The sequence below is a fragment of the Anas platyrhynchos genome, chromosome 19, assembly GCF_047663525.1.
Source record: "Anas platyrhynchos isolate ZD024472 breed Pekin duck chromosome 19, IASCAAS_PekinDuck_T2T, whole genome shotgun sequence".
Lineage (NCBI taxonomy): Eukaryota > Metazoa > Chordata > Aves > Anseriformes > Anatidae > Anas > Anas platyrhynchos.
The window spans coordinates 8074833-8101961 of NC_092605.1; the positions used below are offsets into that span (position 1 = coordinate 8074833).

Consider the following 27129-nt stretch of genomic DNA (forward strand, 5'->3'; position numbering starts at 1 on the left):
ATATATCATTTAATAACATTTATATTAATGTGGAAAACTGATCACATTTGATGTACATCTCACCAGTATGGATATGGGAAGCAGACCATTAATGGAATCTCTCGCTTGTTTACCAAGGGCATGAAGACATCTAGCAAGCAAGATGAGGCCTGGATCATGAACCGCCTGATAAAACAGCTCACAGACATGGGCTTCCCTGTGAGTAGTGTACCTACTTCCCTGTGAGTTCAGTGTACCTGTGGCTTAGCCTTTGTAGCTTTTACTTGTCCTGTCTTTCACTGTCTCAGACTGTAACTACAAAAAGATACTCAGTGTTCTTCAGACTGGGAAGAAGTTCTGTTACCTAGAATTAGAAATTTACTCCAATTTCAGAAATCTATCATAAGCTGTATCATAAGAGTGCTCTCCGAGATTGCTTGGTGACATTTATAGAACTTGAGAAGTTCAGTTTTATAACAGGTGTTATTTGAACTTCAGCAGTAATTCCACTTCTGTGCCTCACTCCTTATTAAAGTGATGACATTAGAGTATTGCTGTTTTTTATTTTTTCAAGAGAGACACATAATAATAATATTTAAGTTGCCACTAGAAAACGGGAAGAAATTTAAATAGCTGAAGAATGTGGCTTGACCTTGTAGAAATGGTACTTACTTGAGAAACTGAAGCTAAATTGCCGTTGGAATTGGTAAAAGCCAAAGAAAAAAAATAGTGTGCAGGCGTTGTGTGTGCCACTGAGTAAATACTGAATCCAGTACTTTGAGATGTATCTGTTTTCTCAGTTTTCATTGAAATTATAGAAGCATGATTACTTTTTCTCTTAACATAATCCCTGTTTTTGACAGAGAGAGCCAGCGGAAGAGGCCTTGAAGAGCAACAATATGAATCTCGATCAGGCCATGAGTAAGTGTCTGTGTAAATAATTTTTTTTCCTCGAAAGCAACAAAACAAAAGCTCATGATTCTGAGAATTTGCTCTTATCCAGTTCAAATGGATAACATTACTTTTCTAAAGATGTTTTTGCTTTTGTAAGCAAGACACCCTTTTGTGAACTTCTGTTGGCAAATTCACTCTCTTTGTGTCACCTTATTCAATCCATTTCCTCTTTCTATGAAGGTGCTCTGCTGGAAAAGAAGGTGGAAATGGACAAGCGTGGAATGGGAGTGACCGACTATAATGGAATGGTCACCAAACCCCTTGGCTGCCGCCCACCACCAATCTCCAAAGAGTCTTCCATGGACCGCCCCACCTTCCTTGACAAGGTAAGTTCAGAAATGTGAATGTGGTTTGCAGGTTAAAACCATACACTGTAGTAATACTGATGATTACCACAGTCTGTTTATAAAGCTCTAGAGAGAGATGTGATATGTAATTACATATTTCTATATTCTTTTTCTTCTCTCTTTCAATTTTGCGTGAATTGAGTCCATGTGGAAAGAACCAATGATTTGATTTCCACAGAGAAACAAATAATTGTTATCCCAAGAGTTACACTCAAAAATAAAGCCTACTAAGATATTACTAGTGCAACAGAATTAGAAATGCAAAAAGCAAAGAAATGGAGCAGGGAAAGCCTTTCACTCCGTAAGTCCTGGGAGCCAGTGAGTGACCCTTGCTCAGATTAATGATCAAGTACAATCAAGCCCAAAATCTTCAAGAACTAAGCTTCTAATTTTTGTTTTGATTTTGAGCTCCGTAAAGATTTCAGTGAAAGTTCAGTATGTACACAGGAATGAGGAGCTGAGGTATTTTTAAGTCAAAGAGCAGACGCGCGCAGTCATAAATAGCTTCTCAGATGAGCTTCCTCTTCTGTGGTCACGTATTACAAATTTTCCATCACCGTGCAGTGACCGAGGAGAAGGCTGCAGGAGTTAGTGGTGTCCAAGATTCAACAAAGTGCCTGAAGAACAGGATGTAGGGAAAAGTGCAGCCAGATCTTCAGTAGGAAATGGGATTTACAACCTGACACAAAGTCCTACAAATAGACTACAAAACACCTCAGAATCCTCCCCATCTAAAATTGTTACTAAGGAAGGAGCTTTCAGCAGTGCCATTCTTTATTTCTTGAGTTATCTGAAATGTTCCTAAAGGTGGTGGTGTTCTTTTTCTTTTCTGGATGCAGAAATCAGTACCTTTCACAAACTGTGCTGAAACCAATTCATTTTACATAAGCTGTTTACAGGATGTGAGACAGTAGTGATATCTAGTCTTGATAACACATATTGTATTAAAATCTTTATTTTCCAGTTGCCCGCCCTGTGTTTTTTTGTAGTCTTATGTTTAGTACTATGAAAGTTACAGTTTGAGCTGTGACAGGTTCCTAAGTGTTGTGGTGAGAAAATTAGCATGGCACTGTGCTGGGACATCTGATAAATGCTGACCTCTTAATGACAACTAGTGCTATTTCTGCTGTCATCATAGCCTAAACAGTTTGAGTTCCTGTTCTGGTACAGTGCAAACTGTAAATTAATTTGACTAAACACAAATGTATCTTACATAATAAGGAAAAACAAGCATCTGTATAAAATTTTCTTTACAAGGTCTTTACATACCACTATTCTTCGTGGTAGTTCAAATACTGCCACAGTGTCATGGCAGTTTCTTCCAAAGGTGGTATGTTAGAAAAATGCTCTTTTGCTTTTGAGGGAAAAACATTTGTTGTTTGTGGGCTCCCCTCTCCTTGGAATGATATGGTGTCCATTATGGCATTGCGCCCTAACCCAGACATGTCAGGCTTAACCTGACTCTTCTTTCTTCTTTTCCTCTTTCTACCACGTAAAATTCATTCTGAACTGTAGCCAAACTGTTTGCTTATGGCAAACCTTAATGAGTATGTTAATTGAAAGATCCCTCTCCTGATGAAGGTCACAAAATTAGTGTATTCATGCCAGTTAGCCTTTTCTTTTCTAGGATAACAATATCTTGAGCAGATTGTGAAAGAGAGAGGTGCATTATGTGAGGCATAACACATAATTATGGAAACATATGTTAAACACAACTTGAGAAGGGAGTACTAAAATCATTAGTATTCATACAGCAAGTAAAATCTGTCAGTCTAGGCATAATCTGTCACAGTGAGTTTAGTATAACAAAGGAAATAATCCCAAACTATATTTGTTAGCTATCAAGAGTGTTGAGCAACTTGCTAAGTGAATTAAACAAATAGAGTTTCTACACTAAGAATAGATTTTTATTTTTTTTCTCCCAAAGTTACTCTTTTCATATTTGCATCTTATGCTACTGGAGCAACTCCTTTTCTCCAGAACCCTATGGGGTGATATTTCAGAGCATGAACGTGGAGCTGCATCAGTTTCTGATCAGGTCATCCATCCTTTTCCATGGTTGGTGAATGAACTCTCTGCCATGGCCGCACAAAGCAATTCAGCCAATGTTCCTGATTTTACCTATTCTCTTACTAGGCCATTATCCTTTTGCTTGGCGTTGCTGAGTCTTCAATAAGTTATGCAAGGTTCTTCTAAACAAAATTGTAAGCTGGGTTAGTGTGCTCATTACTACCTCTTTATCGGCTGATTCTCTTAACACTTGTCACACACATTCTTTATTTTGTGTTGCACTGAGTCAGTCTTTGGCATTCAGTGCTTTGTTAATTGTATTATTTTTCAGGATGTTATCTTGCCCTGTAGCACCATAAATGGAGAAAGGGGAAAATCCAATGGCTTTGAGAAAATAAATATCCAGCCTAACAGCACCATGATATATGATCTCAACCATGTTATCTCATACTTGGTGGCGAGTGTGCTGTACTTACAGGTTTGCTAGAAGATGTTACCTGATGTCTTCTGGAGCCATCAAATTTGTAAGAAAAACATGTAAGATTTTCCTGGAAGCATCCTGAAAGACAAATAACCCCAGTGTGTTTCAAAGAATCTTTTCTAAAAGTGTAGGGATTGGCCTTGGGTACCACTCCTGAGTACTAGGACTCACATTTGGTGTGTATTCTCGTACACCTATTGAGCGTTCTGTGCTCAGAAGAAAAACGTGTTGTTTTGCTGATCTGTGCTGACCACCCCTTAGTTGAAAACCTTGAACCACACAGATGCCTTCTAATATTTTATCACAATTCAGATGCAAGCACTGAACTCGGGACCATTGAGAAAAGGCAAGGTATTTATCAAAGATACAAAAACAGAGCAGAGAAAGAACATCAGTTTTTTGAAACCAATGCCAAAGTGTGTATGCTGCGTACAGCACCAGGGTACTTCTCTCCAGTAAATGTGCAGTTTTATGGTCTTTATGGTGCTACATTGCACCAGTGTTGTTGGTTTGCTTGCCTTCATACGGCTTCATGGCCAAGGCTGCTGAAGCATCAGTAGAATCTTTGGTGCCAGCTTGGAAGATGTATAGAGCAATTGATATGGGTGCCAAAACTGTAACAGAGTACAGCTGTGCTCCTTATTTCTAATCTGCCATATCCTGCCATAATGCTACTTGTTCTAGCCGGTAAAGGAAAAGATAAAAAAAAAAAAGAGCTTTCTTCAGGGCTCACAGTCTATTCCCTGTTGTCATTTCCCACATTTGTTTTGGTGCTGTAGATGTTTTTTGCAAAAGAAAAGATTTAGCAAATTGATGTCAGTGCATCCCATAATCTGAATTACAACACTGTTTTATTTTGTCATATACTTTGTTCCTTGCAGTATGTAGATTATCAGATGAATATCAACAAAACTCAGATGAACTCACTGAAGAGAAGTATCATCAGCCAGCCTTAGCATTAGTTCAAGCTCGCCTTCTACAGGGCTTCTGTTCCTTCTCTGTGGCCGGCTCACTTTCCCCCCTTCTTTACCTTCACTTTTTTATGCTTTCTCCCTTATCACCAGCATAGAGTACTGTCTTCTTTGCTCTGATGCTGCTTGCAAACTTTCTCCCAAATTCTTGAGAATGTAGGAAATTCTCCGCTAACAAATTAAGCCCTTTTTCACTACCGTCTTGGTTGCCAATCAGCTCTTTTTTTCTACCGTTGACAAATCCAGGTCTACAAGGCCTGATGCTCGTTGGCTGCACTCATGTTTTTCCACAAATATTCTATTTGGCTATGCTATTTCCTTGTTTCTAATTCAAAGACAGTATTTGTTGGAATTTTTTTCCAACCTCTTCTTTTGCATTCTGGTTCCACTTGTCTCTCATGAATGTCATAGTTTTTTCTCTTGGGGATAATGAATGAGATATTTTATCATCATGCAGAAACACCTCTTGAGGCTTACAATTAGATGTTGATTGCTGGATTTTCAAGTTCGATTTTTTTCTTAATTTCTCCATTCCTGTTTCCTATGATCCAGTAATTGTTTCTATTCTGTGCTTTCAAGCTTTGAAACCTCTCTCAAATTCTCATTTTCAAAATAAAAAACCCCAATGATAAGCACTTCAAGTATTACTTTTACTGCAAATTTCTTCTGCCTGTATCTATCTCACAGTAGGTTTGAAAAGAGCTTATTTTAAGGTGAGATTTTCTTTCTTTTGCTTCCTTCTTTGGAAAAGGTGGTTTGTTTTTGGTTCATTTTTTTCTGTTTTAAGAAGATATTGACATGTCTTTTTTACTAAGTACTTTTGCAACTGACTTTGTATAAAGACCTTTGGCAAATTCCGCAGTCTGGCATCTGTCTGTTGGGCTGTCTTGATTCATGAAGTGGCAGTTGTTGTGGGCAGGTGACTGCCCAAGTGCCCAGGAATCCTCTGCTAAGTCGTCTGTACCTCACAGGGCTGAAAGATCTTTATGTCTTATTTAGCACATGAGACTCTTGTGAGAGACATTCTGAAGTCCTAGAAGTAATATTTTGTTGAGCATCAGTATGGTGCTTTGTGTCCAGGAAATATAGAAGGAAATAGTGCTGCTGCTAGGATTTTCCACTTGTGTCAAGTCCCTTCAAAGAGCTGCCATACAGGGCTGGGTTGAGCAGGATTCTGGCGAGTCAGATGCGGGGAGGGGGCTTAGTTGATGAGCCTCGGTGAGAAATGTAACATAAATTTGTGAGGAAATCACTGAAGAGGGATGGACAGGAAAAGTCAGGTTAGAAAAGATTATTTTTTGAGTAACAATAACTGCAGAAAGAGCCTGAAAAACATCAGATTACAAACTGCTGTCAGCAGTAAAGGTGTCACCTAGTCTGGATTGAGAATGACTGATGACTGCTTTATGTTGACCGGCTGAACAGTTTATGTGAAATGAATTGCTTTCAGTTCCCTTTGCAGGGTACATTTGTGGAGCACAGTTGGCCTCTTCTGATAAGTTCAAATTCAGAAAATTAGAACCGAGTCAATGCGAACAATGTGTGATAAACTTGCTACAAAAGACACGTGCTGTAGTTCAGCCAAAGAACACGTTTGTGATGAAGGTGGCCTTGCAGAGCACGTCTGGTCTGGAAATCAGATGCCCAGATCTCTAGCGTGGCTTCTCCTCCACCATCCTCAGCCCTGCTATAATCCTACAATGAGAAAAATAGTACCAGTGGGACAATATTTGAGTAAAGTTTGGGGACAGGAAGGGATTGCACTGGTCTCTCTCGGTCAATAGTTGTTCACAAAGGAAACAATGGCACCTGAAAGAGAGCACGCACGGAGCTTGAAATTATTTTTGCTTTAAAGGGGGAAGGGTAGAATTGTAAACATATGTCTGTGATCTAAGGAGAAATCCTTGAACCTGTTACTGTCATGCAAGCTGCAGTTGTTTGTAGAGTGTGACTGATGTCCAGTAGAATGTAAAATATCTTGAGCTGAAAGGCCTTGGGGATATCATTAGAAAATGTCAGTGTCCCCCTCAGGATAGTCAGATAGCATGTCAAGTGTCACTTCGCCTGATGGTAAAGAAACTTTTTCTTTGCATCAAAGGAGAGCTGTTGAAAATGCATTTTTCAGGATTAACTTAGAACGTAAAATTTACGGAGCGTGCCTGCCGCATTAGGTCATTTGTTTGGGGATCTGGGTAGAGGACTGGGCTGCTTTTTTAACAAAGGAGGTTTATTGGTATCCCACAATCTTCAGGGGGATTGCATTTAATGGTTGAAATAACCTAGCTCCTCACCTATACAAAAGCCTTTCTTTGCAGTGAAAATATTGCCTGAAAAATACCAATCCAGTACGTTGCAAATTAAAGGGTTTTTTTTTCCCCCCTCTGCCTGTTTTTGGAGTTGTACTTTGTACACAGTGTTATTTGATCATGCCTGCCGCAGGCTTCCCAGACATCAAAGCACAGTTTGAGATAGAATTGAGTACCCCACTGTAACACTAGCTAGATACCTACCTGTTTGATTGGGGATTATATGATTTATTTTCTTTTCTGACTCGCTGTTTGCCCCCCACAGGGGCTGCCTTCTGTTCATCATATCCATGTTCAACCACGGTTTCTTACAGCCCCGTGGTGAGAGGGGGGCTCCTTACGTCTTGCTAAAATCTGCCTCCTCCTGGGGGATGTTCAGGCAGTGTCTTAATCACTTCCCTAGGAAGGCTACAGAGGCAACATTATCATTATTGTTTTTAAGTATTTTTGTGTTCTGCGGGCGTGTTGGAGAGTAATGTTTCAGAGTGGATATTAATAAGTCACTGCTATGTGAATATTAAAAGAGGCTCATGTGTCTCAGTTAGGAAAGGGGATTAATGCAAACGTGTTTGTTTTAAAGCAGAGCTGTGATGTAGAACCAAATACAGACTGGTGTCAAATTAGCTTTTCTAGCCTTTCTGGGTTAGCAGAAGTGGTGGTTAGGTTGGACAGGTGGCTAGAGCCCCCCCTGTCCTGCTGGGAGGTAGATGAGGGTGGTTGTGCATTTGTGGATGAAGTGCAACACAGTAAAGGAAAACAGTACCTTAATCCTGTTTCTCTTTCTCTTCTTCCTTCACTCCATACTTTTCATTCCCCATCATTCATACCTCTTTTTTTTATTATTATTATTTTTTAACATTTTGATTTTTTTTTTCCACTCATCCATGCCCTTTTATATTTCCATGGGAAACTGTTTTGTGCGCTGCCCACTCCTGGGCACTGCACACAGCTCACCCTTTCTTTCTCCAATCAGGATGGCGGCCTAGTGGAAGAGCCCACTACTTCACCATTTTTGCCTTCACCAAGCCTGAAGCTCCCCCTTTCAAACAGTGCACTCCCTAATCAGACCCTGGGCGGGATTGCCTCAGGGCTGGGCATGCAAAACTTGAATTCTTCTCGACAGGTAAGGCTGTTCGGGGAGGTCGCAGGTTGAATTTGAGTGCGCACAGAGTCACAGCTAGCTCGTCTCTTCCCCCTGGGAAACGGGGGTTTAAACTGGAAATGTGCACAAAATCTTTGTTCACGTGAAATACCAGTGAAGAAACTACCTGCTGTGTAAACGTCTCGCATTATAGGACATAAAGCAACTGCTCAGTTGTAATCAGCCTGCTAATTACACGCGTCCATTGAGAAGAGACTGTAGCATTATGGATTTATACCTCCAAGTCCTGGAATAGCTCTGCCTTGATTGATGTGAGGTTTCTTTTTTGAGGCATTTTTAATTGTCTCAGACCTTAAGACAGAGGCATTGCTCTAATTCATCTTTCCTGGCTGGTGTAATTATTCAGTGATGAGATGGGTGAGAAGTGATGGCTTTTTTTTATTCTTGTCATAAGTGTCAAGACAGCTCATAGCTTTGACAGGTGGTAAGAAAGGAACTGTGCTTCTAGCACCTCTGGTCAAATAAAGCACTGTGGCAGGAGGGTTGTTTTGGCCCCTGGATAGAACGTGCTGAAAGGGAAAGAAAGGGAGGGGGAAGGCTCATAAACAGGTCGAGACTGAGAGGTCATAAACTACTGCTGATTATGAAAAGGTTATTTTTGCTATATAAATTGAAGTGCTAGTAAAGATCAGGAAAAAAACAAACACAACCACACAACACTGTAAAATTCTATATATCATTCGGTGGTGTCTTTTATTACATATATTCTTTGAAGTTAGTTCTCTAAAGGCAATACTTGTCCAGCACTTACAGCCCGTTACACAATCAGGAGCACAGGCTGCTCTAATAGCACGTCCATTATCAGTGGCTTCATAAAATGAATACGTATAAAAACTGCCTAGATAATTCAATAAATAGGATGCAGTGAGTTTAAGGACTTCATTTTCCTATTCTTTCCTGCACATACACAAACACTTTTTGGTGACTACTTCTCATTGTTCATCTTGTGACCCTCTAGGGTTACTCATCCTAATAAAAGAGATCTTCAGCTTCGGCTACCGTTTGTTCAGATGTCTGTACAAAGTTTGGGCAGGTGCAGGATGTTACTGGGTATGTGGTGATCTCTGCTGTGCCTGATGCTGAGCCTGTTTGTCAACAAGGCAACCCGCAGAACAGTCTGCACGTTCTGGTTTCTTTATCCACGCCTGTCGTAATCATTGAGGATAATCAAGACTGCACAGATAAGGAACTTTCAGGTTATACATTGAGCGATGTGTTTCAAGGCCAATGTCCTTCTTGTCCTGTTGTAGATACCGAGTGGCAATCTGGGTATGTTTGGCAATAGCGGAGCAGCACAAGCCAGGACCATGCAACAGCCGCAGCAACCGCCAGTGCAACCTCTTAATTCATCCCAGCCTAGTCTTCGTGCTCAAGTGCCTCAGTTTCTATCCCCTCAGGTGAGATGAAACTTCCAGTCTTGTATTTGTCCTTCCCCTGGAACTCTCCCGTGTGTTTTTTCCTCTGCATTCTCATTTTGTGATTGTCCTGAGGCTTTGCAGCTGCTGTTGCTTTACTGTGTCTTTTGATTTACTAGTCAGTAAGCACATTACATGGGTGAGATGTTCTCACATGTGTAGTTTGTTATCTGTGTGTGCAGATTCTCTCGCTCCTTTTTGCAAAAAAACAATGTTTCTAGAGATCTAAGGAGTATATGCTTAGGATTTGTGTTTTTTTCTTTTTTTTTCTTCTGTAATTGGATGTGTAAGTATTGCTATTAAAATTGTATTTTACTATTGTTAATTTTTTGATCATTTATACTGCAGTTCAGGTAATAGTAGTATTATTCAGCTACTGTCTTATGGCTCTTATTTATGGCTTATGCAGTTGCCAGTGCTAAAAGTGAATGTACAAGGTTTAATACACTGCTATTCCTTAGGTTCAAGCACAGCTTTTGCAGTTTGCAGCAAAAAACATTGGTCTCAACCCTGCACTATTAACCTCGCCAATTAATCCTCAGCATATGACGATGTTGAACCAGCTCTATCAGCTGCAGCTGGTAAGTTGAAGAACATGGCAAGTAAGCTGTAGATCAGAATTGACAATAAGAGAGCAATGAATTAAATCTTTAAATGGACACGACAGATCTTTAAAGCAATCAAATGGTGATTTCTTTAGTAGAGTTTCTTTTCAAAGAAACAAAATCATGTTTTTGCCTCAGGCTTTATAAATAGTAATTTGTGGGAATAATTATTCTTTACAGTGTATCAGTGGAACTAAAAAGTCAGTTGTCTTCATGCTATTGTATATTATCAAACAGCACTATTCTGCATATTATATGCAACTCATTGAGCAACTAGGAAATTTGAGTCAAACCATAGCAAGAGAGGAATCTGGCGGTGCTGGTCACCTGAGTTACCTGAAGAACTTTATTTGATTGCCTCCTAAATAACAAAGTATATGGTGAATTTCCTGTAATTAATGGAATGAATATTAATCACACCATGGGATAAGAACTACTTGCTTTTGAAAAGTTGTGTATTTTTTGAGATGTTTGCATGCACACATATCTATATTATTTAGTTTCGTTTTATGAATATTGTTAAAAGCGGTATTCTGCGCTAACATTATTTTAGTATTTATTAGTGATAAATATTACATTGTGCATGATAAACTATCTTAATTGACTATGTCAATGTGCCAGCCTAACTCTTCTCTTAGTGACAATATTTGATACCATTGTTTGTTTCTAATCATTGGAGAAGCACAGTATTGATCTCATGTCATAATAATTTGACAGTATGAAGCTAATTGAAAAATACCCAAACAGATCTCCTTTGGATTTTAAGTTCAGGAGATCAGAAGAAATAATACCTTGCCCATTTAGTGATGTTAAAATTGTGGAATTTTTCCAGAGTGGAGCAGCACAATTGATTAAATGCAGTGTGTTGTCAGAATTTAAAATGAGCAAAACAAAGTAACTATTGGTTCTTTACTTATTTGTACAATAGTATAAACTTATATTTCAATTTTTGCTTCCTCTTACAAACTTCTCAGAAGTAAAGCAGGTTCCTATCTTTAATGAATATTCATTGCTGACAAACTGACTCATCAATGTTTTTATTGACCTCTTTGGTTCAAAAAATAAACACAAAAGCACACACAATTCTGGACTTAAATGTTTTATATAATACATTCTTAACAAGAATGTTATATCTGCTTCATTGTCCGTTTTCAGAAAACTCCAGTGTTTCTCCATTATTTTGTATTGTGCCAGATCAGTTCAGGCAAGCTTTTTAGACTTCTTGTATATGTTAGGACCTCTGACCTCTCATTTCCATCTTGTAGGCGTACCAACGTTTACAAATCCAGCAGCAGATGTTACAGGCTCAGCGTAATGTTTCCGGACCCATGAGACAACAGGAGCAGCAAGTAGGTTTGACTGCCAATTCAATTTCTCCATTAGAATTTGGTTTCAATAGCTTAAAGAGATTGTACTACATTATACCAAACCAGCTAAAGCGTTCTTAGAACAATAATAGTGCGTGGTTTGAATATTGAAATGGAAAGAGTACTAGAGGAATAAAGCTACTTCACAGCATTCAGCTATTGGAGGAAAGCTCTTCAACCCCTAATTCAGTCAATTTTTATTTGTGAGGAGATCTTATGCTTTTTTCTACCCTGAAATAACACAAAAAAAATCTTGCATCCTTGTGTTGAATTGATCATTTATTGATTCATTCTCTTTTGTTGCCAGGTTGCACGTACAATCAATAACATGCAGCAGCAGATCCAGCAGCACCAGCGCCAGCTGGCCCAGGCCCTGCTTATGAAGCAGCAGCCTCCCCCTCCACATCTATCTTTGCACCCCTCTGCAGGCAAATCAGCCATGGATAGCTTTTCACCCCATCCCCAGGCTCCCGGCCTTCCTGACCTGCAGACCAAAGAGCAACAGTCTTCACCGAACACCTTTGCTCCTTACCCTCTTGGTATGTGTCCTTCATTAAAGCAGTTCCGTACACAAAAGGCAGAGGGAGTGTATTTCATTATTTAAGTGTCAAAGTACTTTGCTCTACAGTATAGTAAAGACAGAAACACAAAAGATATGTTTATTAAGTAACGTTGAAATGCCTAAACAAAATCATGGTACTACGTGCCTATCTGGTAGTAATAAAAGTGAGCTCTCTGCTCACCTGTGCTTTGCAGAGCAGAAGATCTGCTCAGTTAACTATCTAGGCACGTTGCTGTTCATGAACTACATTCAAAATAACTGTATCATATTGTAAAATACACAAATGTCACCTTATAAGGAGGAATATTGTCTTGAAATTGCTTAATTTTCTTTCCACTCTAATCAGTAAGGCATGAACTTTGGTATTTTGAGACAGATACAGATGATTTTGAAGGAATGCAAAAACGAGTGTTGTATAGATGACTAGATGTTTTGAGAATTTGACTGGTGAGGAAAAAATGAAATTCTTTGGTCACTTGAGACAGAAGACTTAGAGGCATGCAGCAATCTTCAAAAATATAAAAGATAGCTTCAAAGAAGTTGTCTTGCATGTGGCTAATGGAAGAGGTAATTATGTTGCATAAGAGAGGTCCTTAAACATTAAGAATCATTTATTTGCTGTAAGAAAAGTAGCAAACTGGAATAAATGGTCTGGGAAGTTTGTGAAAACTTCTTCACCAGGCATTTCATGATCTGCCAAGTATGATCGATGTGAAAATAAATCAATTCAGCATTGAGACAGGGTGAACGGAACAACTTTCAGAACTGTTTTCTGTGATTGTTCAATGTGTGCCATAGACTTTATGACATAGGGGAATTAATTTAATCTCTCCGCCTCTCTTTAATGCTGTGTACAATAGAATTGCAAAGCTTCCTCTACCATTCAGCAATTAAGAAGGTGATTCGGACTGCTGTGGGAAGCTGTTACAGCAGGGAGTATCAGAAGGCAAAAGTATTTGTGAATTAAGGGCCTAAGTCTAAGAGGTTCTTATCATATCTTAGCTTCCTGTGATCTGCTAACATTCAGAATTATATATGAGAAAGGATCCAGCTCCTTGTCACGGAAGCATGTTAAAATTATTCCCTAAATATTATATGTACTATATGAAAACAGGGTGGTTTTGTTTGATCTATTCCAAAATATATATGTCCATGCCTGCCCTGACGATTAGCAGCTCTTTGTGTGACCTTTTAATTGCTTCATTTGGGATTTTTAAAATGTTGTTAACAAAATAAAATGGCAGACATCACAGGGGTATGCTGGTGAGACATTAGGAATACTTTGGCTTAACAGTGGAATGTTGTAAATTCTTTACTGGTTTAAACTTAGCATTCCAGTGCATTTTTCTAGAAGGCCTTTTCTGGGGCAAGTAAAGAGACTGCAAGTAGAAATACTGACAGCTTTAAAATATATCCCTACATGTGTTTTTTTCGTTGTTGTTTTTGTTTTGTTTTCCTTTTTAGCAATGTTCGAATATTTTCTGAATCCATAGGGGTATTAGGAGTGTTCTCATAACAGCTAGTTTTTGACAGCAGATGGAAAACGTGCATAGTGAATTACTGCATGTATGTATAAATGTCTAAACAATCAATGTTTAATAATTCCTTTAGTTGGATTTTTGAACAGAGACTTCTTTTTTAATCCTCCAGTTTATTAGGGATATGTAATGACCTGTTTCCCCTTAGCTGGACTGAACCCGAACATGAATGTAAATAACATGGACATTACTGGTGGTTTGTCAGTGAAGGACACTTCTCAGTCCCAGTCTCGCCTTCCTCAGTGGACACACCCCAACTCAATGGATAATCTGTCTAGTGCTGCTTCTTCTCTTGACCAGAACTCCAGCAAGCACGGTATGTCACATTTAATCTCCATCTCAGTTTGGCTTTTTGAAACTTGAGTCACGTTGCAATTACATTTTTTTCTCATGTTACTCTTTTCTGTAAGTGCTGATAAATGGTTGATACAGAGCAGCACCTGTTGAGACTGACTTCTTTTTTTAAGATTTCTGTAGTCTCATTCAGCAATGCATTGAAGTTCTTGCAGCTAGAACATCATACATACAGACCTTTCTGCTGGTTTCATTTAGTGACTTTTACTGCTCAGAACATGGAGTAAAATAAGCCATTAGTGCTGGCAACATGTGCAAACAAGTCCCACAGGCTTTCCCATACTCCAGATCTGCATACTTTAATTCTAAAAAATTTTACATCGACTTTACCCCACAGTTTTTCCAATATCACCAACTTTTCACAGCCAGTCACGTACAAAGGTATGATGGGTTATATAATTGCCCACACTGGGAGTTAGGAACACAAAATTCAGTCTTCCAGAAGTGATTGCTAATCTGTTGGAACACCTTTATCCCTGTTTCCTCCAGTATCCTGAGTTATTTATTCCTTTACCTCCTTTATGCAAACTTACTCTGTTAGAACATGACATTGTTAACAGTCTTGTATGCTGCTTTTTATTATTAGCAATAGGAATTATTTCTCTATTATGATAGTTTCTTATTCTGCAAATAGCTTTACTGCTTATGCCAAATTGTTGTCTGATAATTTGTAGGAACATGGGATTGGCTATTAGAAATCATCCATACTGTCAGTAATAAAAACCTAGAGAACGATAAGAAGGGGGAATGCCTACAAAGATATTCCGTAGTATGCTGTCAGCAAATTCCTATTTACCATCCCTATGATGATTTGAATGACTTACTTTCTTTTTGGCAGTAATGTAGCCTAAATTTCCATAGCTAACTTGAGTCTGGATTTTACCAGCAGTATCTCACAGCTGTATTTCCTAGTAAGGCTTCAGAGGCTGTTAAGCATTGTTCATAGTGTTTGTATGTTATTTTTTAATTTTAATACAGAAATAACCCAAATTAGACCCACTCCTAAACAAAGCCTTTCTGTTCTGTTCTTTAAAGGTGCTATACCTGGAGGTTTAAGTATTGGTCCTCCGGGAAAGTCCTCCATTGATGACTCTTACGGCCGGTATGATCTGATTCAAAACAGTGAATCGCCTGCCAGTCCACCCGTAGCTGTTCCTCACAGCTGGTCACGTGCCAAAACTGATAGTGATAAAATTTCCAATGGCTCCAGCATAAACTGGCCACCAGGTAACAAAATGCAAAGCATTCATGTTAAACTGATGTCATTAAATCACACTGTTTGGTTTTATTTATTGCATCCTTCTGATATGAAGAATGAAACTTTGGGGAACTATGACTTTATATGCCCTTGTTTGTTTATTTTCTTATATTTGGAACAGAATTTCATCCAGGAGTGCCATGGAAAGGACTGCAGAATATTGATCCTGAAAATGACCCTGATGTTACTCCTGGAAGTGTTCCAACTGGGCCTACCATAAACACCACAATACAGGATGTTAATCGCTATCTTCTCAAGAGTGGAGGTAAACACACAAATTACTTTTGTATTTATATTTACTTTCTTCTTTCCAACAAAGTTGACTTCATATAATATGGGTATGGTATTTATATTTATGTTTTTATATATTATAGTATTTTTATATATTTTAGTATTTACATATATATATTTTTGCACATAGTCCTGATCTAATAAAGCTTCAGCTCCGAACTTAAACTGAAAATCCAGAAATACATTAGCTAAATATGGGACTATGAAGGTTCTGGTTTTCCTTGGGAATGTGAATATTTTTATGTTGGAAAGGGTTGGAATATGTAATAAAACTTCCAGTGACCACAAAATCTTTTTGTAACATGTATAATTCCTACCACTTTGCTTTGAACAAGATTTTATGCTCCATACTGACCAACTTCTTGCACTTCAGGAAATATTTAAGAAGTCACAATACAAAAGTTCCACGGTTGTAGCTGAGGCAGCAGTCTTCTGTCATGCATAACTGTGGCTTGGTTTTATATCCAAAACCATCAAAGAAAATAAAAAAATAAAAAAGGGAATTAACTTGTAGACTAGAATTTCTCAGTGCCATTTCCATTCCTTTTGTCCTGACATTGTTTACCCCAGAATTAAGAGGGTATTCTCTAAAACAATAAACCTGTGGGACTATGCTATTTACTAATTAGATACAGTGAAAGTGGATCAATGGAGCGATGGCTTGGTTTAATTGTGATCTGTGTGCCCTAATTGGCCAGTTATCTGTACTCCATGAAAGCACTCCAACATGCATTGGGATATTACAATCAGGTTATCAATAAGGACCTGTCAGGGTTAAAAATGTGGATTTTGTTATAGTAGCTACATCAGTGATATCTGCATAGATTATAAGCCAAAATTAAATCAGAAACTAGTTTCCAGCTCTGAACATGTCAGCTCATGTGAAAGGATGTGAGATATGAGGGAAGGGAGGAGTGTTTTTCATTGCCTTGAATGATTTTGAGTTGTCTCTTACCAGAAAACTGTCTTTATTTAAACCGAACTACGAAGTATTTGTGCACATAAGTAATGTTGAATTAACTTTTTAATGACCCAGATATACTTCAAGGGGCAGACAGCCTCAGTCATTTGAAGTTACCTCTACAGTGCTAAATAAAAGAAGTATAAAGACATAATTCAGCCACAGTTCAGATATGGTGCACCCAAGAAATACTCCCTTTGGGCCAAAAACATAGCTCTACAGAACTGTACCTCTAAGTGAAATGCTACCTGCTCCAGGTCTTACCTCTTCATGGAATTGAAGCATACATTAGCTCTGCTGGTATACAATCTGTGTGGAGTGAGGAAATAATTGCACCACTTGTAGAGGGTCAGTATAGATGATCTTTGCAGAGGTAAACAGGCTGCCAGGAGACAAAACCTTTTGAAAAGCAATGACTGCTGGGGTTCATAATAGGTTTACTTTTTTTTTTTTTAAATCTTTATATAAGTAATATAATTTTAATAAAAAAAAAATTAGTTGCTTTGTTTTTTTTTCTTTATGCTTGTATATCCTGGTGTTTGCTTCTGGGTAGAATTATTTGTTATTGTCAGTACTCCTTTGAATGAAATTGGATTTTCATGACACACTGACACAAAAAGACTGTCTTTGTATACTACAGCTTGAAGTTCACAGGTTGTATTAATGGAGCTGAGATCCATTCACAGGGCTAGACTGTGGCTTATATATACACTGTACACTTAGAAACAGATAAAACCTGAGCTTTTGGTTTGATTGTTGTTTTGCCCTATTTGCTAAAGATGCTTTGCAGGATCATCTACTACAAACTGAAAGCCTTTAGCCATGTGGAACCAGGGCTGCTTTCAGCGCTGTGAGCATATGGGCCTTTGAGTCTGATATAATTCCCTTCCCCAGCCTTCCTCAGAGGTGTCTGCATGGGGAATAGATTATTTCCAGAGAAGGCCTTGATGCAGTTATTTTGCTGGAGACTGATGTCTGTATTGGTGTGTCCTGAGAGCAGCACAGTGAGTCTGGGTGAGGTAAAGTTTGCTTGGTCTCTGTTACAGGTGAACGTACATAGCCTGTGATTTTTATTGAGCTGTGAGGGATGATAATGTCCTTTTGCTTCCTCCCTTCTGCCTCAATACATCACTCTGTCTTCTTCCAAAAAACTCACCTGTAGTTTTATTTGTCAGGTAAAGATGTTTTGGTATCACAGTATATCTGTGTATGTCCGGAATGATAAGTCACCTGGGATACACAATTTTGTTGGTGGCTAGAAAGAACACTTCGACTTCTTCTGGCCCTTATAATGAAGATATTTTTTTATGTTCTGTCTCTTTCATTTGCTGCCAGTAAGGAAATTGTATGTATGCTTAGATAGCTCCTCAGATTGTAAATGATTTACCAAGATGGTTTCAGGCTATTTCGTTTAATGTTATTAGTTTGAGAAGAGATTGCTAAAATATATCCTTGCTTTACTGAAAGCCTGCAAAAATCTAAAGATGCTTGTGGGCATTAAAATGTGGGAGAAGTGCTCACCTCAAGTAATTTAGGACAAATCACCCATGGTAAGAGGTTAGTTTATCATATACATTTATGCTCATCTACAGTTGCCATTGCTTAAGTCAGCCAGCAAAGCACCTTTATAAATGAGGCCTGTTCCTTGAGACTAAACAGTTTAATGCTGATTTTTTAGAGTCGCGTATCTTAAACGAAAAGCAGAATTTATCTTCTGCACAGGCGCTAGTACATTTACTACTGTGCCAGCTTTCTTTTCTCTTCTACTAAAGACTTCTGCTTCACTTTATCATGCTTTCTGTAACATTTCATTCCTAGACTTCTGAGACCAGGCTGATTAAGGAAAATGCCTTGCATGGTTTGTATTTGCACATAATAGATTTGCTTATGTCACACCAAACATCATTATGCCCATCTTTCTTAGTTGCTTCTCTGCTGGTTCTGCAGGGTCATCCCCAACATCATCTCAGAATGCCACGCTGCCTTCATCGAGTGCCTGGCCGCTTAGTGCCTCCGGCTACAGTAGCTCTTTCAGCAGCATTGCATCCGCACCTAGCATTGCAGGTACGAAAAATGGCCTTTCTACTTTCACATTCCCCTGCATTCTGAGAAAAGGCCCTAGGAGAAGTGCTTTCCCAGTTATTGCAGTAGTGCTACTATAGACAGAAGCACATTTTTCAGTCCTGTGCCAGGTAGGCAGCTCTCCTGGCAGCTCTTCAGTGGTGAGCTCTGTATGCTATGCCTGGAATTGTGCTAAGGAAAAATGTATTTACTCCACTTGATGGCACATGCCGTCACTCTGTATTGGCATTGAGGTGTCTTAACGACTATTTCCATTGCAACTTTGCAGAGGAATGTTCTATTTTCTAAGACCTCGGTAGTAACTCCCCTACTAGACCCTTCCAGTGCGAGCTCATAGGAATTTTTTGTTAACAAACTCACTGTTAGCAGTAAAATGTCTTCAGCTCAGGAGAAAGTTAAGTTGTACCTCAAGGAGGTATTCTGCCTCGAAATGGGTTTTGTTTTGGGGGCTCTGTATTTAAATATTGAAGAAAGCTTCATAAAGCACAAGCTTGTTTTCTTCGTATGTCCCCTTACTTAAGCAGATCAAAACACCTGTTTAAATGTCTTTTAATTGTCATTCCAAAGTGTGGTGCTTACCTATTTACCTGAGCTTGCATATGGTGTAAACAATATGCAAATTGCCCCATTTTTTCCAATGAGCTATAAATTCTGAGGTATCTCTCTTTGCAAATCATAGAAAATTAGCTTGCAAACCAACTACATAAATATCCAGTTTGTCCCATTATAAAAATGTGTAGGGGCTGTTGCATGGTTTATATTATCACTTTCATATCTAATCAATGAACACTCTCCACTTCTTTGAATCAAAGAAGCCACAGCCTGTAGGTCATACTGCAGGTAGCAAAGCAAAAAGGGTTTGTTTGAAATGTTTTACTCCATTAAAATGAAAAGAAAGGAATATCTTGCTTTTCTTTTATCTGTCATGCATTTCTGCTTTACTTGCTTTTATTTTTTGCAGTCTCATCTAATCTTTGTGTTAACCCCATGGGAATTAGTGAGATAGCAACATCTAATCTGTGGTAACGTGCATGCATCATGTGCTACATTGCAGGTTGAGCCTGCTCTGAGTTCTAAAACTCAGACTTTCCTCCTCACTCCCACCCTTTTTCCCTTTGTTAATGTCTTGATCATCATTGTTAAATTATTTTTGTCGCCACAGTTTTGCAGGAAGAGGAGAGAGCGATTGCCCTTTCACTTGAATTACTATGATTCAGTATGAAATCATTGAGTTAGATGATACGGATAAATAGGAACAATTTTGAGTGTGTGTGTGTGTATATATATAACTTGAGGCTGTGATTTGTGACTGGTAAATTTGGCTTCAGGGTCCCTCATACAAAGACTGCTATGACTACCTGCTGCAAAGCACTGATTCAATACAAAATTAATCTGGCAGTTCAAATCTGGTTTTAAAAAAGTCCACAGGATTTATGTATCTTCAACATTGTCAGATGAAGTATTTTCTTATTGTCTGCTGCCAAAATAAAAACGTTAAGCCAGCATAAGCACAGTATCACTTGGTCATGCAGAATATGCAGCAATGTGACCATTTCAGCCCATTCCAGTGAAAATGTGTGCTGCTAATGGCAGTAATGGGGGGACTGTGTCATGGCAAGGAAATTATTGCACTCTTGACTTTCATAACTTATGTTGTCACAAGGAAGAAAGGCAGAGATGTGCAAGTCTAAAGGTGAATAAAGGATTTTGGTTTACTATCTGTAATTTCTATAATTTCAATTGATTTTGTGTGCCTCTCACAGCTAAACAGTACTCGTTATTCTTGGGTTTTGTACTATTTTATAAAGCTCTGATTTGGTGGGAACAATAGTAAAATAGTTGAACTACTGATTGAGGAAATAAACAGTAAAAAGTTTCAAAGAGTTGACAGATTGCAAAATGGTCTACTCTTCTGCAGACTTCAGTTTCTCAGAGACACTTGAAAAAAGACTATCTGTTATTTTGAATATTCTGAAATCAAATTTTTGCTGGTCTTTCATCTTTGGAATTTTAATAATATATCAGAAGAACATATGGTTGTGCTGCTTACTTTATATTAGATAAAATGAGTTATGTGGAAAACAAGTGTTTAGGTTCTAAAGTCTTTAAGAGAGATAATCCTAAAGTTATAATTTTGATGAAATTAGATTTCAAATTTCTGGTCTTTTTTCATGTATTGACTTTCGCAAGAAAGCAAGTAGGAGATTTAAAAAAAAAAAGGGTCTGTATATGTAGCAGGTGGTTTTAGAATCATTATTTAAAAATGTCTTTGAAAATGTGAATAGCAGTGTAAGCAGGTTACACGTATATAGGATTTGTTTCGCTGACTTGTTGCAGAATTCTCTTGTTTTCTCTCCTGAAAAGCTGGAAGAATGTAGTCAGTTCAGAAGCTTGATGACTACCCATCCTATTTGATTTAACCATTGTTGCTAACAGAAAATACACTAATTTATTTTGTTCTGTTGCAGGTAAATTGTCAGACATCAAGTCTACGTGGTCCTCTGGCCCAATCTCTCACACACAAGCCTCTTTATCCCATGAACTGTGGAAGGTACCCAGAAACACTACTGCTCCTACAAGACCTCCTCCAGGCTTAACAAACACCAAGCCATCGTCTACATGGGGTGCCAGTCCCCTGGGTTGGACCAGCTCTTACTCCTCTGGTACTCCTGACTTCTATATCCTATAGCACCACAGCGCCTTCCTTTTGTAATTGTTTGTTGTTTTTCTGTCTTACAATAGTGAGACGCCCTGCAGCTTTGTATCAGACTCCAGATGGTTGAGGTTTAATACAAGCAGAGCGTATCCATTTTGAGGATGAAGCTCGTGTTTGTTTATTTTAGTTAGAATAGGTTGTAAATGAAGCCGTCATCTTTCAGGTCATCATATTAGTAATTTTACCTGTGAATTGCCAAATACTTTCATTCCTACTCACGATTAGGATTTTTTCCCTGTTTTCTTATTTTTAAAAATAGATTTTAAGTGTGTTTCTTGTTTTGTGCTATGATCTGTGACTTCCTACAAGACTTTGATAAGTGAATCATCCTATGAAATTTAACATGGAACACGTTTGTGGATGTGAAGCATTTAGGACCTGATGGCGTTTCAGGGCCCGCAGGGAATGTCTTGATTTTTTCATACAGACTCCTTTTTAGATGTCATTATTTTGCTTAAATACAAATATGAGAAACCACAATTATGTCTATATAAATGTATGTATCGTATTTGTCTGCAAAGTATTGTCAGCTTCAAAAGAAAGCAGTACACATATTTTATCTAGCTGAATATTTTATTATTATGCTTTCACTAAGATGGAAATTAAACCTTCTTACCATTTATTTTGAATGTTTTCTGCACCAAAGCCCCACCTGCTGGCCAGATACTGTTAGTGCCAGTATTCTGTCTGAAGCCAGTGTGGTCACACATGTGACTACAGAAGTACTGCAGTTTTTCAAATGCCACTAATAAATACCAAGCTTGTACAGTTTCTCATTGTAAAACATCAGGCTGAGGTTGGAAAAGCAGGTTTTGCTGGTGATACCCATGTATCTTTAATCAGAACGTTGTCAGTGCAGAAATATCTGTTTTGAATAACTCATATACATTAATCTATCATTGGCAACATAGCAGAGTGCTGCAGAGCTATAAAAATCTTTAATAGCAACCAGCAATCTGAGCTTGGACATCTGAATTGCTTTTAAAATGTTTCTTCCAAAGTAATTTTAATGTAACCTGAAGATGCAGTTTATTGCAGTGACGTACCTGCATCCCAAAGTTATTGTGGGAATGTGAAAAATGCCACAGATCTTCTAAATGTAACAAAAGCAGGTTTTCTTTTGGCAACCTTTCATTCCAAAGCAGACAATAAATCAAGTTGCAAGTAAACTGCTGTAAGATTTGTTTATGGTAGCAATTTCTCTTGCTAGTATGTTGCAATTCCAGATAAGTTTTCTTCTTGTAATATGTTCTCCACACAGTGATTAAATGTTTTGTTGCGGAATTTGTATTGTAGGTTCAGCATGGAGTACTGACAGCTCAGGGAGAACAAGCAGCTGGCTGGTTCTTCGAAACCTCACACCCCAGGTAACTAGAATTGTACATAACTAGTTATGGAAAGAGACTTGTCATATTTGAGAGATGAGAAGAACATTCATCAGCCTTGGTAATTTGGTTCATTTGAAGGGAAAATAATTATTCTGCATTTATTCCAATTGTCTGTCTTCTGCAGGCAATCTGTTAAGTTTTTAAAGCGCTGTCAAATCAAATATGAGCTTTAAGACCATGTAATTAGTCATTCAGTATGCACCACTTCTGTATGTGTAAGCTTAGAGGTGAATAATGTCTTATATCAGGTTCAGAGGTATAAAAGCTGCATATTCTCTGGGGTTTTATTTTTCTTCTAAGTCTGTCAAATTCTCTAGTCCTCGCTGTAGTATCATTCACAAGGAAGATCATAAGGTACAAAGCATCTAAAGTAATACTGGGGAAAAAATAGTTAAATTTATGAGTGCTGCTTTTTCTTTACCTTTTAGACTTCTGATTGTAAATATAGCTTGTGTCACATAATTGGGGAAGTTTTGTGTGCTGGACTGCAGGGAAGCCTTAAGACAGATGTCACTCTCAATGAAGACAGTGATAAGTCTATAATTAAATTCCTCTTATGTAAATCAAGCATATTTTTTTCTTTCACACCTGCTTAGTCTTTAGCTTTAAACTTGTTCAGCTGGCAATAATTATGAAGTGAAACCGCAAAAGCACAGATAAATCTTTTTCCCTTTCTCTCTTACCAGATTGATGGTTCCACACTGCGGACACTGTGTTTGCAGCATGGCCCTCTAATAACATTCCACCTGAACCTGACACAAGGGAATGCTGTGGTCCGATACAGTTCCAAGGAAGAAGCAGCCAAGGCCCAAAAGTCTCTGCATATGTACGTTTCTACTTTGTTTGTCCTTTGTTATGAAGCTACTTTTATGTCGGAACTACTTCTCTTAAGGAACAAAATGAGCAATTTTAGCTGTTTTAAAATCCACGGGACTAACTGGTATAGTACACAAGAGCTGGAGAATTTGAGTGATAAAATCAGTGATGTTAGGAAGGATTGAAAATATAACAAATATAACAAATATAACAACTGATGTTTGAAACTTAACTGCTTAGAAAGGAAATTTCTTTATCAACATCTGTAGCATGAGTGTGATTAAAACACTGATTGTAGAAGAAATAGTTTGCTCTATGCCCAAACAATAAGGGTAGACCTTTCCTTAATAAAATGTTACAAAGCAGCATTCAGAGCTGATTGGAGATGAAAATTGACCCATCTTAGTTACATCAATTTAAATGTGGCATCAGGTAAAAGAAATGCTGCCAAATGCGAAATTGGTATCTGACTTTAAAGATGAGTACTTATATTAAATATGTACATATTAAAGTCCTTATGTTATCAGTGATTTGGAAGGCCTCCATTTAATTGTTTTTTAATAGGTTGTGGCATACCTCTGGTTGCACTGCTGGCAAAGAACAGGACAGACCTTTCTGAATGACAGAAAGGCACAGCAATATGTGCCTTTGGGTTGCTGGCAGAGCGACAGCGGCAAAATACAGTGGGATTTGTGGAAGCCAGCAGGATAGTATTAAAGATAACAGCCACTGTCTGTTTCACAGATGAATGTTTACATGGACTTGATTGCTGGAAAATACATCTCAGAGTCAACAGGCTCAGATCCCATCCCTCCCATCTGATTTGATAAGGGAATGGCTCACTCACTCTCTCTCAAGTTGCGTGGGGGGTTTTGTTATGTAAATTAGAAAGAGCAGTGATTAAATACTTCTTGAAAATTAATTTAAAATTCTATGAAAATTCAAGCCTATAGTGCAGACTGTCTCCTGTGATGTATGTTGGCTAAATGTAGTCTCCACACACATGGCTTTGTGTTTGCCTGCGAATATAGACAGGTAAATACGGAAGGGGTCTTTTTTAAGAGAGTGGGATTCCTAAAAGTGAGTAGATTTGGCCTAATCCTTCATCTCAAATTTAACATGTGGCAGGTAACATATACAGAAATCTCGGATATCTCCAAAAGCGCCACCTGCGCCCCTCGCTTCATGTCGCCTTTTGCTCTTGTCCCTAGGTGTGTCCTGGGAAACACTACCATCTTGGCCGAGTTTGCTGGTGAAGAGGAAGTAAACCGTTTCTTAGCACAAGGCCAGCCCCTGCCGCCCACCTCCAGCTGGCAGTCCAACACTGGAAGCAACCAGACGCGCCTGGGCTCGGCGGGCGGCTCGCACGGCTTGGTGCGCGGTGACGCCGGCCACTGGAACAGCCCCTGCCTGGGGGGCAAGGGCAGCAGCGACCTGCTGTGGGGTGGGGTGCCCCAGTACTCCAGCAGCCTCTGGGGACCCCCCAGCACCGACGACGGCCGAGTTATCGGGAGCCCCACACCTCTGAATACTCTTCTTCCAGGTGACCTTCTCAGTGGGGAGTCCATCTAGGAAACGAGAGAAACAAAATGGAAATAACAATCATCAGCACTAAAGGAAAAAATAAAAGTTGTAACCCTTTCCAGTCCCGGGCTTGATGAAGAATCCAGCTTTAACAGATCAGACTGGCAGCCCTTTTTTAGTACCTCTGTCCAATATCAAATATGAAACTGCAGAAGTCCTTGTGAACTGTTAATGAAACAGTATGGGCTACTTTTGGTCAGTGTCACATGCTAATGACAGGTTTTATTTTTTTCATGGCTTTTTGTTTTATGTTGTCTTTTTATGTTTGTATGGTGATTTTAAAAACAAACTATAAAAGCTGCTTAGAATAGGTCTATCATGAAGGGCACTTTTCAGAATTTGGGCTGGAAAGGGTTATTTTATCAACTTGGGGGGGGAAGGGGAAATGAAAGCCTATTTAAAATGAGCCTGTGACTATTATGCACATTACCAGAGGCGGACCCAATAATCAGAAAGGGTGAAGTGTGATATTTACCATTGGTACAGAAAAGTAATGAATCTGAATGGTAACTCTTGACTGTACAGGTTGAATGGGGGGAGGGCGGGCGGGGGCTGGGGTATCTCTGTGTCCACTACTCCCATGGATCTGCCTATGCACATTACCCTTGTTTCATTACTTTTTCATGTCATTTTTTTAATCCCAAAAATATAAAAAGTCAAAAAAAAAAAAACAAAAAAAAAACATATCAAACATGCAAATACTTGAATCCAGCAGGCCAATAACAAAATGTGAACACTTTCTAAGTCTAATTATTACACTTCCAGGTTGGCATCAGTACACAAAAAACAGGCTCTAAGATTTTTTTTTAAAGTTCAGACTATATGTTTTTGTTTGAACAGATGTATGTATGTGAGTGTGCTTGTGTGTATGTGTGTGTACGTGTGCGCCCACGTGTGATTTAACTAAAAGTGTGAACTTTTTCCTTTTATTCAGTATATGCTTTTTATTTGCTCATTGGTCAAATGTTTAATTGTTATTAGCTTCTAACTTTGCACTGAGTGTCCGCAGCCCTTCTTGTAGCTAATCCTATAACGGTAAAAAAGGAGAAAAAAAAAAAAAAAAAAAAAGGAAAGAAAAAAAAAAAAGAAAAAAAAAGAAAGAAACTGATAGAAGGGGCCGGCGACAATTCACGTGTAAATGTTTACTCAAGGACTCTTATCGCATTTTAAAAATTACAGTGTGTATCTCTGGAGAATAATATGTATATCTACCTTTAGCGGCTTTTTATTGTGGACTAATGCAAGAAAATTATTACCGGAGTATTGCACCATTTTTCCATTCGGAATATAAAGTTTAAAAAAATACTCTTGTTGAACTGTGGCCATAGATAATTGTAAAGAGTGGATAGTTCCCTTGCAAGCAGGAACAGAAACAAGCACTTGGACATAGGTTTTGACTGCTTTTGGAGGAGCCAGGAGTTTTGGCTCTCACCTGTTTACAGACCTTTTTTCTCCTTCAAACTTTAAAATAAAAAAGGAATTAAAAAAAAAAGAAAAAAAAAGAAAAAAAAAAAAAGACTTCCATCGTAAAGAAAACTATTTTCAGAATGAAGATATGCTACTTCAGAGCTCTGGGATTGAACAGTGTTGTTGTATTATTCTTTTCTTTGGCCATTGCTGTGTACTATTTTTGTTGTTGTTTTCCTCCTCTTCGTCAAAGTGGCGAAAACTTTGTGATCACTATCTTGCACATGGTGGAAGATGTCTCAGGAAAGCCGGGTTTCCCGAGGAGCAACTCCACACCATTTCATGTATTTTTAAAACCCAACTCCTAGCACTGAAGATATTATTAAAAAACAAAATAAAATAAAAAAAGACAGTAAGAAAGAAGAAAATACCTAATCTAATGTGTAGCAGTTACATATTTACCAAATAATGGACTCAAAAGAAATAGATGTTTGAAGAGTGCTTTATATATTAAAAAATTGCTTTATGTTTAAAAAAAGATCAATGTTTTTGATTGTTTTGAAAGGAAGAAAGAC

At 38.4% G+C, this 27129-nt stretch overlaps 1 protein-coding gene across 12 annotated transcripts in view; it reads left to right on the forward strand.

The window, feature by feature from the left end:
* Positions 1 to 26251, forward strand: part of TNRC6C (trinucleotide repeat containing adaptor 6C) — a 287922-nt gene extending 261671 nt beyond the window's left edge. For 8 of the 12 annotated variants that reach the window (XM_072025708.1, XM_072025705.1, XM_072025706.1 and 5 more), the window contains 16 exons: positions 118 to 198; positions 843 to 900; positions 1114 to 1259; positions 7998 to 8171; positions 9461 to 9607; positions 10087 to 10206; positions 11496 to 11579; positions 11905 to 12136; positions 13846 to 14013; positions 15087 to 15278; positions 15431 to 15574; positions 18509 to 18625; positions 21112 to 21306; positions 22656 to 22726; positions 23434 to 23573; positions 24775 to 26251. In XM_072025708.1, coding sequence (XP_071881809.1) covers positions 118 to 198; positions 843 to 900; positions 1114 to 1259; positions 7998 to 8171; positions 9461 to 9607; positions 10087 to 10206; positions 11496 to 11579; positions 11905 to 12136; positions 13846 to 14013; positions 15087 to 15278; positions 15431 to 15574; positions 18509 to 18625; positions 21112 to 21306; positions 22656 to 22726; positions 23434 to 23573; positions 24775 to 25135 — 2430 coding nt within the window. In that variant the 3' untranslated portion in view covers positions 25136 to 26251. The remainder of the gene's footprint in view (positions 1 to 117; positions 199 to 842; positions 901 to 1113; positions 1260 to 7997; positions 8172 to 9460; positions 9608 to 10086; positions 10207 to 11495; positions 11580 to 11904; positions 12137 to 13845; positions 14014 to 15086; positions 15279 to 15430; positions 15575 to 18508; positions 18626 to 21111; positions 21307 to 22655; positions 22727 to 23433; positions 23574 to 24774) is intronic. The other 4 variants (XM_072025707.1, XM_072025711.1, XM_072025712.1 and 1 more) reach the window with 4 other exon arrangements.
* Positions 26252 to 27129: the final 878 nt, after the last annotated feature.